The sequence below is a fragment of the Cimex lectularius genome, unplaced genomic scaffold (genome assembly GCF_000648675.2).
Source record: "Cimex lectularius strain Harlan isolate CLEC.00 unplaced genomic scaffold, Clec_2.1 scaffold114, whole genome shotgun sequence".
In the NCBI taxonomy this organism is placed as follows: Eukaryota; Metazoa; Arthropoda; class Insecta; order Hemiptera; family Cimicidae; genus Cimex; species Cimex lectularius.
The window spans coordinates 102,552-116,846 of NW_019392782.1; the positions used below are offsets into that span (position 1 = coordinate 102,552).

Below are 14,295 nucleotides of genomic sequence, written 5' to 3' on the forward strand. Positions count from 1 at the left end.
TCCCAAGAAAGCAAATTCGACAGTCTTGCTCCTGCAATTTTGAAGGATAAGGCTAATGTTTTCTAGGCTTGGGATATGATTTGATATGAATATGTTTGGATAAGGAATGTGACAAAAAAAATTGATTGAGGACATTTATTTGATTTAATTTTAAATATAAGTGCTTAGAATTTTGAGGTTGCTGAAGATGGTAATATAAGAAGAAATATGATCTCTTGGTTTAAGATAATGGCAGTATCTAATGCAGGAATGATAAATAATTTTAAGGCAATGAGCAGATTGAGAGTCTAAAGAAAGTGAAAAAATATCACTACAGTAAGAGAATAAAGGAATTATTAGAGATTTAATAAAGAAACTTGAAAAAGCTAAGGCATCGAAGAGAATGGAAGCATAAGTAGACCTTTGAAACAATACAGCTCACCTGCTCTTGTTAAAGCTTGGAATTTAAAATAACACCGAGATTTTAACTTTAGGACAAAATTTAATAGGGGAGCCGTTGATATGGTGGGTTTATTAGAAATGAATAAGGACTGGGATTTATTAGGATTTAAAAAGTTAATTAGAAGAATAAAGATCAGGATTGAGCAGGGCAATCGTTCATAGATGTTGCTTGTAGGACATTGAATGCAAAGTTGAGCGTCATCAGTACAAAGAAGAAATTGGGAGAAATTAAAAACTAATGGAAGATCATTTAGAAACATGGAAAAGAGTAAAAGTCCAAAAATAAAGCCTTGGGGTACAGCAGCTGAAATTGTGAGAGAAGGGGATGTAGAAGCTTTAACTCTCTGAGTTGTCAGACAGATAGGAGGAGATGGGATTAGTAGCAGTTCAAGAAAAACCAAAAAGATGTGTCAGTTTCCAAATAAGCAAATTATGATTTACAGAGCCAAATGCATTGGAAAAATCAAGTAGAACAATAATAATACTCTTATTATCTCAATGCGAATATCTGAAATTTTGAGGGCTATGAAATTTTTGGAAGACAGATTGAAAAAGGGATGTAAGGGCATGGGAGCCAATAAATAAGGATATTTGTTTAAATAAAATCTTTTCAATCCTCAACATAGATATGGAAGAACTATAGGGCAATAGTCACTAGCAAGGGCGGGCTTAGGTTTCTTGGGTAAAGTTCCAGGCTGAAGAAAAACAGAATGAGTTGACAGATAAGTTCAAAAATGTCAAACTATACATATCTCAAATTTGTTTTTTTATCTGAAAATTTCATACTTTTTTACATTATAATTACCTCTTTATAAAAGTCCAGTTTCCAGAGCTTTGAATATTAACATATTAAACTGAATTGAAAAAAAAAAAAGTAAATAAATAAAATAGGTAGTAGTAGTAAAGTTAAAAATCTTGGCGTTAATTTTAACCCCATGTGAGCTCTATTATTAAAAAGGCCTACTCAAGCCTCCATTCTCTTCAACACCTTAGCTTTTTCACTCCCCAAAAAATTAGAGTTCTTATTTCTTTCTTTCTTTTTTTTATATTTTTTTTTATGAGGGTTCGCAACATCAGAGGTCGTATAAACCCTCAGGGTGTTTTTGAAAAAAAGCCCATTTGAAAGTATGTTGGATTCGAATGCAGGACCGCTGGATTCGAACCCGGGACCTTTATCTTACAGTGATGAGTGCTATGTCAACGCCTAAACCGTTGCGGCCACCGACGCCCTCCCCCCAGTTCTTCTTATTAAATCCCTAATAATTCCTTTGTTGTAGGGCTTTTTTTTTCACTTTCCTTAGACTCTCAATCTGCTCATCGACCATTGAAGATAAGCAGACGAAAATGATCGAAAACGACCATATTTCCTATTTATTCAATCGTTATTTAATAGTATAATCATTTTTTTATCATTTGTTGAAACCGTTATTAATACAAATTCTTTATTTATCAGTTTATGAATCAGCCAGTTAAAAATAGTATCCCCTTTCTCAAACTGTTTATTTACAATAGGTTTTACTTTCTCAACCAGCTTTTTTTTATTATTTAGTATATGACATCTTGGTTTTGTGAATGCAAAGCAAAAATATTGCAATCTTTGTAAATTCAAGCTATTTCTCATGGTAGATAATATGCAATGTCCATTCAATTTTTCTGTTTATCATTCAAAATTTTTCTTGATATATCATTTTACAACTTTGGCAAACTATCCCGAGGTATACAAACGTTTATTTTATTTATTTATTTATTTTTGGGGGGGGGAGGACATAAAGTGCATTAAGTTATGGTAAAGGCTGTCTGCAGGAGAAAGACGCACAATTAATCAACAATAATAATATGACCTCCATAATATTTTTAATCATAAATTGGCAAAATTGAATAGTTTATGAAAACTAAAATAAATAAAGTGACGTAGTTATAATGAAATAATTTAACTAAAGCTTACAGAGTATTAAAAATGGCAAAGTTGGATGAAATAAAGCAAAACTTATGTACTTACAAAGCTCTATCACTAGAAATGATAAAGGTGGGATAAGTAGATTCACTTTTTGTAAATGATGGTTCTAATCACATATTCATGTACTCATACATTTCATGTCAAGATAGATGTTTATAACTCCTTCAACTTGATGATGGGCTTTTAATGCCCGAAATCCAGCTCGTTGTAAACAAAAATTCTGTGGGTAGAATATTTGCAAAAAGTGAAGTCTTCCATATTATCCTAGTGTGGTGTGCATATTTAATAAGTTGCTGAGGGTGGGATTGCCTGTCAAGATGAAATCATTTCACCCCTTGAAAGGGTTTTCAATTCCAAAATAGTTAGACATGAAGTTTCCCCAACAAAGCTCAAAAATTTTTAATTTGGTAATTTTATCAAAAATATTTCAACAGTTAACAGTTTCATTAGAGCTGTTGTCAACTTTTTTGACTTTTTATTTTGTCAGGATGGCCAGTACTCTGGGATTCCCAAGAAGTATTGTTCAAAGACTCGTAAAAGTCAGAATTAAAATCCTGTCGAATAAATCCATTGATTGAAACTCAAGACTTTTTGAAAATAAATTCTAGGCAAAATGGTAATCCGGTAATTTTAGAATTTTTGGGCTTTTTAGGTGAAGCTGTAGAGTACATGAAAATAATAGTTTCTAAAGGCAACAGCCGGTTAGGAGTGACAGATGGCAAATTAATCAGGTTTTTGAAGAAATACTTTTGAAAATTTTCAAAAGCCTCATAGTACTGAAACCCCCATATCTGAGCTTTATAAGTACGTACCGGATTTATAAGTGAAATAAAACAAAATTTGTACATACATGTATTCATTTTTTTAAAACAAACAAGTACGTAAAAAAGAACAATATGTAAAATAAAAAAACATTTAGTTATGCATTTTTTAAAAGAATTTTATAATTTACACATATAGTTAAATAATGTGTAAAAAGGAAAAATATATCAAATTAATTTAATAGAAAAAAGTTAATAAAACTTATTTGAAGTAACATACATTTTTAAATTTTCATAAATAAAAAAGTATCTTTCTAATCCTTAAAAAAAATCTATAAAATAAAAATCCATTTTTTTAATGACTAAGTTACAAGTATAATTATAATGTGTAGTGAGTTATATTGTGTTAATGCATTTTGTTCGTGTTATGTCTTTTTCTTCTTCTGTTTTGGTTAAAGTCTAATCAGTTTGTATTCTGTAAGTTAAAGTAATCAGCATGAAAACTAAATCATGTAATAATTAAAATCAATTTCTAAGGCATAATTCAACCAATTATACGGGGTATAACAGTATTCATAATACGGTTGTCAAAATATTAAACAATTTTTGGAAATGTTTAACAGTTGAAAATTTTCCTTTAATGTTATTTTCCCTTCTGGTAAATATAAAATTGGTCACGTTTCAAAATAATATCCGATTTTTCATGGTATGCTTTTTACCATCGACCTCCCCGCCATAGACCCCATACTGACAGACTACAACCATTTAACTATTACACTCATTCAATTGCCAGAAAATGGGGCCTAAAGCCAAAAGGAAAGGCCCAGGGAAATCTAAAAAATCTCATTTTTGGGTTGCAAGATATTCAAAAATGTTTAAAATATTTCTGTACCCTTGGGGCAAAATTGGATGTCAAAAAATAAAAAATTAATAAATAAAACCTTTTGCAAAATTGAACATTTCTAAAGATCCTGAATATTAATATTAAAATTCAAAGATAATCCAACCTTTTAAACTGATCAATTAATTGTTAAATGAGGAGTTCAATCTTTAATAATTTAAGGGTAAATCTGCACCCTTGAGAACAAAGCTATTTAAAAACACAGCTTTTCAAGATTGCAATTTAAAAGTTCCTTTGGTACAAATTCTATATTTTTAGTGTGCTCACATTTCATCAAATACAATGTAGTTCTCCTAATAAATATATTTTTTAATTTATTTAAATATATCTTGAATTTTTTGTATTAATCACATTATGCACTGACACTTATTTAGTTTTTAAAAAAATTTAGGGTTTGTTTTGTTTATTTTTATTTGCTTTAGCATCACACTAGTATGACGGAATGCTTCAGATCTCCCCAGAGTGAGGGGGACTGCGGTGGCCCCATAGTTAGGGCATCTGACTTTGTATTTGCCATGCTAGCAGTTCTGGGTTCTAATCCCAGCACTGCTTTGATTGATAATTATTTGAAAATTTATTGTAAATTAATTTGACCCGTTGTCCATGACACCCAACATATAATTGCACTAATTCATTTGTTGCCAATGAAACAAATGCTAATACGAATGCTGATTCTATTTCAGTACAAGTTATTTGAATTACAAATAGATAAATAGAAAGTTGACGTTACTTCGAGATGTTTAAACAGATGTTAGCGTTTAAAAGGAAATTGTTTCCTTCTTGACTTGGTGAAATATACATAGTCTGTCAGTTAAAAAGACTTGTTGCAATGATCTCATTTGGTTTTTAGTAATGTAATGTTGTTGTTTTTTTGTTTCATNGTTGTCAAAATATTAAACAATTTTTGGAAATGTTTAACAGTTGAAAATTTTCCTTTAATGTTATTTTCCCTTCTGGTAAATATAAAATTGGTCACGTTTCAAAATAATATCCGATTTTTCATGGTATGCTTTTTACCATCGACCTCCCCGCCATAGACCCCATACTGACAGACTACAACCATTTAACTATTACACTCATTCAATTGCCAGAAAATGGGGCCTAAAGCCAAAACGAAAGGCCCAGGGAAATCTAAAAAAATCTCATTTTTGGGTTGCAAGATATTCAAAAATGTTTAAAATATTTCTGTACCCTTGGGGCAAAATTGGATGTCAAAAAATAAAAAATTAATAAATAAAACCTTTTGCAAAATTGAACATTTCTAAAGATCCTGAATATTAATATGAAAATTCAAAGATAATCCAACCTTTTAAACTGATCAATTAATTGTTAAATGAGGAGTTCAATCTTTAATAATTTAAGGGTAAATCTGCACCCTTGAGAACAAAGCTATTTAAAAACACAGCTTTTCAAGATTGCAATTTAAAAGTTCCTTTGGTACAAATTCTATATTTTTAGTGTGCTCACATTTCATCAAATACAATGTAGTTCTCCTAATAAATATATTTTTTAATTTATTTAAATATAACTTGAATTTTTTGTATTAATCACATTATGCACTGACACTTATTTAGTTTTTAAAAAAATTTAGGGTTTGTTTTGTTTATTTTTATTTGCTTTAGCATCACACTAGTATGACGGAATGCTTCAGATCTCCCCAGAGTGAGGGGGACTGCGGTGGCCCCATAGTTAGGGCATCTGACTTTGTATTTGCCATGCTAGCAGTTCTGGGTTCTAAATCCCAGCACTGCTTTGATTGATAATTATTTGAAAATTTATTGTAAATTAATTTGACCCGTTGTCCATGACACCCAACATATAATTGCACTAATTCATTTGTTGCCAATGAAACAAATGCTAATACGAATGCTGATTCTATTTCAGTACAAGTTATTTGAATTACAAATAGATAAATAGAAAGTTGACGTTACTTCGAGATGTTTAAACAGATGTTAGCGTTTAAAAGGAAACCGTTTCCTTCTTGACTTGGTGAAATATACATAGTCTGTCAGTTAAAAAGACTTGTTGCAATGATCTCATTTGGTTTTTAGTAATGTAATGTTGTTGTTTTTTTGTTTCATGATTTCACCTGAAAACAACAAGAATATATTCTTAAGCGTTAGAGAGCAAATTAACATACAATTTTTTTCAACTCATTGTTATGAGTTTAAATTAAAATTTGTGAGAGAAAATGTGATAGATATAGAGAGAAAAAGGGGGGGATGAGAGAGAAATGTTAAATATTCAATAATTATTGTTACTATATGTAGACCTTACTCCCAAAAGTAGTGTTAATAATGTAAAACCATTTTATTAATTTGTACTCTGTAGAATAAATTTTTATACAAAAACAGTTTACAAAATATATTTACAATTAATTTCAAGCATGGCAAAAAACCGTATTCTGTAATTTCGATATTTTAACAGAAAACAAACATTACCTGTAATAATCTTCTTGCTATCTCAACAAGAGCATACTACTGAAGAAGTGCTTGATTAATCATTTTATTTTTAAACACTACAAAGCTGACAAGGTAGTTTTTTCATAATTTTATCATAGAAAAATACAGTGTTTTACTTTCTAATGATTTATTTAATTATCTTTCAAATAAATAGTATAATTTAATTATTCAGAAATCTTGAGATGCGATCTGGTGACACGACATGAATCTCATGATTTCTGAATAATTAACAATGTCTAGGTTAATTGCTCAATAAATAAAATTAAAATAGATTAATAAATTTTATTACATCATTTTAGAATGAAATGTGTTAGTTCATTGAGCTAATAATAATTAACAAGTTCCAAAGGTGAAATCAAGCCGAAGTGGTAGAATTTTTATGGCTTTTAACTGAAGAGTGCAACTGTTTAATTTCGTGAAAGTACGCTGCTAATACTTTTGTCTGGAAAAAAGCAGTTTGAAACAAATTAAGCAATTATTTTCAATTATTGTTCAAATTATTCAGACAAGAGACTAATACATAATTATTATATAAATTGATCCTTTGATAGTCAAGGTTTTATAGATTTTTTTAACTTTTTTATTTCACTCAAAAAGTTTTTTTTATGTTTATTTTATTATGTCTAAAAAAGAATTTTTGGCAAACTGAAAACATATCTTTCACTCTTTAAAAATCAAACATAAAACGTGTTTTAACCAATTTAAAAAACAATAAAAATTGTCAGCTAATAGTAAACAATTATTTATTTTCACTCACCCCTTCAATGTAGTTTCTCAAATCTATTTTCTCATTTTGAGAATGTGCACCATCATCACAGGCACCAATGGGAATTAAAATTACACTTTTCCCCGTAATTTCCTTTACAAAGAGACAAATTAATTTAAATATATTTGTTTGATTTTATAATACATATTTTTAATGATTGATCTTTTACTTGGAGGTTTAGAGTAATTGGAATCGATCCCCCTTCGCGTGTTAAATCAGGTTCAACTCCATAAACCATCTTTATTGCCGACCTCGCTGCAGTATAATTTGGGCTATCGACGTCCGAAAGCCAGGCCTTAGCGCCGTGAATCATATAAGCCTGAAATTTGTACAGAAAGAGATACAATCGGAAAAAGCCATCGATGATCTGGACGAACCTTAAAGCGATTAGAGCTTGCCCTATTTTTCCAAACATTATTCAAATGTTTAATAACGCATTTTTCAACTTTGAGCGGATCTTGATCAGGTACGATACGAATAGAAAATTTACCTATGACCTTCTTTGGTATCACAGTTTTTGAACCTTCTTCACAAAAAGCTCCTTCAATTCCATGTATGCTGAGTGAAGGAAATCGCCACCTACTCATTAGAATTTTCACCTAAGAAAATTAATTTTACAATTTAAAAAGAATATTAATAATCAAACAAGTAAAGAAAAAAATACAAACCTTATCTTCATTGTGCAATAATGTTTTTGTACCAATTTCATTTTTAAAATCAAAGATATTAAATTCAATATTTTTATAAAGGTTTTTCTCTTCATCAGTCACTGGTAGAACATCATCATGCAAGTGAGGAATTTGAATTTTTCCATCTTTATCAAGCAATGAATTCAACACATGGATCAAATCCGTCGTTGCTTCATTTCTGTATATTATTAAATTATTTTTTTAACAAACGAATGTTTATATTAATTAGATTAATTATACTTTTTATCTAAGGTCTCGGTTGAGATGAAAAGCTAGAGTCATGATTGGGATTCAACAAGCTGCTCTAACCACTTGAGCTATCGTGATTTCAATGTTTGGCCTTAGTTAAAAAGTATAATTTATTTAAATAATTAATAGTCAGTTATGACTACTGAAATAGTTATCATTATTAAACTTACAGGCACCCGCCATACAGACCACTATGGAGGTCTTTATAAGCACATTCAATCTCTATGAAAAAGTAACAAATTCCTCTGAGACCATATGTAATGCAAGGCTTTGAAGTTCCAAGCCAATAGTTATCGCTAATACACACATAGTCCACGTCTTTGAAAAAATATTTCCTTTCTTCAAGAAGCTCAGCCAAACCTTCACTACCAGATTCTTCCATCCCTTCAAAAACAAACTAAAATCAAAACACAAGATGATTTAAGAGCATTGTAATATACTTAAATGAAACATATTGGGCTGTTGAATTTCTGGCAGGATTGTAATGAAAAATTTAATTACTTTAACATTGACTGGAAGTTCAATTCCGCATTCTTTGTACGCTTCGATGGCATTCAGCCAGCAGAGAACAGGCCCTTTGTCATCAGATGCTCCTCTCCCATAGAGNCGTTCATTGCTCATATCAGTACAATAATCTCTGTGATGCCTTAGCCATGAAGGAAAATCTGCAATTTTGTTTTAAATGTTTAGAAGTAAAATTAATTAAGGAATAAATTATTTTTTTAAAGAATTTTTTATCCTCTTAGGAGTTGATTTAAGATCTCCCAAAAAGGGCTAAAGAGCAAGGAGGGACTGAGTGTTGGCCTAAAAGCTTCATTTTTCTTTTTCTGGTTTTCTCCTATTCTCCTGCTTTCTTGGGTGCTAACATTGTACTGATATTTGTTGGGAAGAGAAGTTGATTCCACAAATTGTCTGGTATGAAACCAGCCAAGAAAAATTTTAGCTTAAAGCAACTTAGTTCAATCAAACCAACCGTGTTGTCCGAAAGAGGCTTAATTCTTTTCTAACAAACAATTTGTCTTATTCTGAGGAATAAAAAAATGTTTTTCATAGAAATGGGTGTAGTTCATTGTCCAAATTAGTGCAATAACCTCAGAGACAACTGAGCCATGTAGGAAAATTTGTAATTTTGTTTTGAAATATATGATGGTAACATTAGTGAAGGCATAAAATATTATTTTACTCTTCTTTCCTAAGACTTAGTTGTCGGTTTAAGATCTCTGTCAAAAGTCAAAAAGACCCAGGTTGGAATGAGTTTGAACCCACTTTTTTTTGCGTATGTGGTTTCCTCATTTTTTTTTACAATTCTGAGAAATAGTATCAAATATTATGTGGTTGAAAAATACAAATTGTCAATACATTTGTCAATTAAGTACATGTCATTATAACAACACCCTTTCTTATAATTTAATCAATATATTTGAAGTATCACCAGTTAAAAATTCTTCAAAAGAGTAGACTTCTGAGGTTAATAGGTAAGATTTGATTCTATCCTTAAAACTCTTTTCAGGCAGTTTTAATTTTATCAGGTATTTTATTATAAAATTTTGTGGGCCAATAATTACAATCGTTTGCACACCTTTTGAGGCTTAACCTTGGGTGATAATTTATCAAATTTCTCGTTTTATAACTATGTACAACTTTGGCTGTTTTACGAGTGTTTCTTAATTTAAAGCTATACATCTCACACTTTAATATGTACAAACAAGATAGTGTAAATATTTTCGAACTTATAAAAATTATTTTCTAAAATGCTCAAGGCGTTTTGCTGCTGTTTGAAGACAAGCTTAGAATGACCGTGGCCCAAGACCATTAATGCATAAGTCATATGAGTTTGGAAGCAGGAATAATTTCATTAAACAATATTTCATTAAAAAATTACATTTTACACTTCTTCGCGAATATAATGGCCTGCTCAGTTTTAAAGCTAGAAATCTACGAACAGCATTGAATTTAAGATGTTGGTCAATAAACATTCCTAAATGCACGATTATTTTCAACGAAACTGTCAATACTAGAGTAAGTACTTAATAACAATTTTTTGTTTTTTTCTTTTTTCAACAGTATAAAATTTTCCCTGTACCATCTAACATAAATTTGCCATTTTTGAAAGTTAACTCTCTTGAGGAATTTTATTTTATTTGTGAGCTGCCAACATCAGCAAAACCGTGAAGTGTACATTGGAGACAGTTTTTGGGCGTCAAACAAAAATAAATAGATTTAAAAAAATTGAGGTTAGCCATTTTCAAAGAAACTGGTGTAGTTCATTTCCCAGATCACTACAACTGATGTGAAGATACTTTGTTTAAAGCACAAAATCCGAAAACCATATTCATAGGATTCTGAAGAATTGGGCCTGCTTAAAATTCAACTTACAATTGCTAATTTTTTATCGATACATTCTCTTAGAGGGCATAGTTTTCTACAATTATTTTTTAAAATATATATTTTAGGTCTAAATATTGTAAGTATTTTCTAATATAAACAATGGAGTACATTTGATAGAAGACTACTAGCCAAGTCTATAGTCGTCCAGACATCCACTTCTAAACTTATAAGAATGTAAAAAACCAAATTTTATATACAAAAATCACTGAATATTACACTAAATGTCTATATTACACCAACATGCGTCTGACGTAATAAACCTATTGTGTTAAAGACAATTTATTTCCTACCTATCATCTTATTATGGAGTTCCATAAAGTCAGGATGTACGCCATCAAAAATTTTAAATGCTATTTTTTTTACCCGATACATACTCTTAGAAGGCAATTTTCTACAATTATTCAATTTCCTAAAATATATATTTTATGTTTAAATGTTTTTTCTTTCTAATTTCAGCAATGGAGTACATTTGGTGGTAGACTACTCGAAAGTCCGTGGTCTTCCAGACATCCACTTCTGAACTTATGCTAATTTAAAAAACCATCAAACCGATTTATATAAAAAAAAGCAACTGAAAATTATCTATATTACACCAAAACGTGGGCGACATAATAAATGCTTATTGTGAAAAAAAAAAAATTTGTAGCCATCATCGTATTATGAAGTTCCACAAAATCAGGATGAACACTGAAAAATTATAAATGCTAATTTTTATTATCCAATACATTCTCTTAGCAGGCATATTTTTCTACAATCATTTAATTTTTTAAAATATGTATTTTGGTTTTAAATATCTCAAATCTTTTCTAATATAAGCAATGGAGTACATTTGATGGTAGATTACTCAAAAGTCCGTGGTCGCCCAAAATCCACTTCTGAGCTTATACAAATGTAAAAAACCATCAAACCACTTTATATAAAAAAAAGTAACTGAAAATGGTCTATATTACACCAAAACGCATGGGACATAATAAATGCTTATTGTGAAAAAAAAAAAAAATTCCTAGCCATCATCGTATTACGGAGATCTATAAAATCAGGATGGGCAGCATCAAAAAATTATAAATGATCATTTTTTTACCCGATACATTCTCTTAGAGGTCGTAGTTCTCTACAATTATTTAATTTTTAAAATATTTATTTTGGTTTTAAATATTCTGAAGTCCTTTCTAATATAAGCAATGAAGTGGAATTTGATGATGTAATAACTTACAAATGCAATAGGCGGTGACACCCCAAAATCCTTACCGATATAGAAACAATCCAATATTGTTGAACAAAATAGAGTTAAGGCTAAACTATTTATTGATTGATCTATTAAAATTGTTTTACACCTTTACGTAGTAATAAGAACAGGACAAAATTTTATGTAAATGACTGAAATTTTGTACTTTGTTGGTTGATGTACAATTGTTTCTCAAGACCAAAGACACAAAAATTTCAGGAATGAAACACTCAAAAAGGAAAGACAAAATCCTTCTAAGTCACTTACTTGAATAAAACTTCAAGATTTTCCTGTCCTCCAGTCATTTTTTCAGTGTCAACTCTGTGAACGAGTACTAACTAGAGGGGAAACGTTTCAAGTCTGGAAATATATACGAAAGTAGAAGATAAGATAATGATTGTGGACAAATGATCAATCTAAAAGAAGTTTTATATTTTCCCAGGTTTCGGCGTTGTTGCGATGTACTTGTAAATTGATGAAGCACCCTGTACACGATTGATTTTTTTACTTCAATCTTTGGTCAACAAACTGACAGTTTGATACAAATTTAACGTTTTGTTATTTAAAAAATAGGTCAAATGACACTTGACAGTATTGTAAAAATTTTAAATCTTTGCAGATAGGTTATTTTACCTTCTATCGTTATTTATGTTCTTGAAATATTAATTATTTTTATTTATAAAATTATTCATTTACTTATGTAAACAGTTCCTTCGGGCAACTGTGTTTATCAATCTATATATTATAAATAATGAAAATCATTTCTAAACCTTTATTACATAAATATCGATTCAGCCTGGGCTACCATCCGCAATTATTTTGAAATTTTAAAATAATATTCCTCCTACAATTGTATTTTTCTTTAAAAAAATTATTACCAAATCGTCAACGATATTTATTCTAGGTTTTTACAAATTCCTTTCTCTTCCTAAAATAAACTAATTATGTAAGTAAAGTAATGTTTAGATTAAAATTATATTTGAAAATAAGTTAAACATATAATTTTCCTATCTCGGTAAAAATAGATATACTATTGTGTACAGAAGATTTCATCATTTGTCAGTGTGATAGTCATTTTCATCACTCGGTCATAGAGCAAAGTCATTTGAGGGAAGCAAGAGTACTAAGATTAAGCAAGAAAACATTTATGATTGTGACTCGTTTCTTGACTCATTTATAATGAGGAATTCTTACCTTAATATGTCTGAACTACTTGTATACTTGGTTTCTCTTCAATTTCAGTGTTGGCCAGTCAGACTTACAGTGAACAGTGAAATAAAACAAAATTTGGACATATATGTTTATGTATTCATTTTTTTAAAACAAACAAGCACGTAAAAAAGAACAATATGTAAAATAAAAAAACATTTAGTTATGCATTTTTTAAAGAATTTTATAATTTACACATATTAGTTAAATAATGTGTAAAAAGGAAAAATATATCAAATTAATTTAATAGAAAAAAGTTAATAAAACTTATTTGAAGTAACATACATATTTAAATTTTCATAAATAAAAATGTATCTTTCTAATCCTTAAAAAAATATATAAAATAAAAATCCATTTTTTTAATGACTAAGTTACAAGTGTAATTATAATGTGTAGTGAGTTATATTGTGTTAATGCATTTTGTTCGTGTTATGTCTCTTTCTTCTTCTGTTTTGGTTAAAGTCTAATCAGTTTGTATTCTGTAAGTTAAAGTAATCAGCATGAAAACTAAATCATGTAATAATTAAAATCAATTTCTAAGGCATAATTCAACCAATTATACGGGGTATAACAGTATTCATAATACGGTTGTCAAAATATTAAACAATTTTTGGAAATGTTTAACAGTTGAAAATTTTCCTTTAATATTATTTTCCCTTCTGGTAAATATAAAATTGGTCACATTTCAATAATGTCTGATTTTTCATGGTATGCTTTTTTGCCATCGACCTCCCCACCGTAGACCCCATACTGACAGACTACAACCATTTAACTATTACACTCATTCAATTGCCAGAAAAGGGGAATTTTGTTGTTCTTAAAGTCTTCCCTAGACTTTGCCTAAAGTCAAAAGGAAAGGCCCAGGGAAATCTAAAAAAAAATCTCATTTTTGGGTTGCAAGATATTCAAAAATGTTAAAATATTTCTGAACCCTTGGGGCAAAATAGGATGTCAAAAAATAAAAAATTAATAAATAAAAACTTTTGTAAAATTGAACATTTCTAAAGATCCTGAATATTAATATGAAAATTCAAAGATAATCCAACCTTTTAAAGGGATAAATTAATTGTTACATGAGGAGTTCAATCTTTAATAATTTAAGGGTAAATCTGCACCCTTGAGAACAAAACTATTTAAAAACATAGCTTTTCAAGATTGCAATTTAAAAGTTCCTTTGGTACAAATTCCATATTTTTAGTGTGCTCACATTTCATCAAATACAATGAAGTTCTCCTAATAAATATATT

At 29.5% G+C, this 14,295-nt stretch overlaps 1 protein-coding gene across 1 annotated transcript; it reads right to left on the bottom strand.

The window, feature by feature from the left end:
• Window positions 1–6,789: 6,789 nt before the first annotated feature.
• LOC106663411 (cytosolic non-specific dipeptidase) lies at window positions 6,790–8,847 on the bottom strand. Its single transcript, XM_024227760.1, has 7 exons — window positions 8,728–8,847; window positions 8,397–8,623; window positions 7,957–8,155; window positions 7,666–7,887; window positions 7,458–7,607; window positions 7,280–7,381; window positions 6,790–6,964 (listed from the first exon to the last, which is right to left on the bottom strand). The coding sequence occupies exons 1-7, from the start codon at window positions 8,845–8,847 to the stop codon at window positions 6,878–6,880; spliced, it is 1,107 nt and encodes a 368-aa protein (XP_024083528.1). The 3' UTR covers window positions 6,790–6,877.
• Window positions 8,848–14,295: the final 5,448 nt, after the last annotated feature.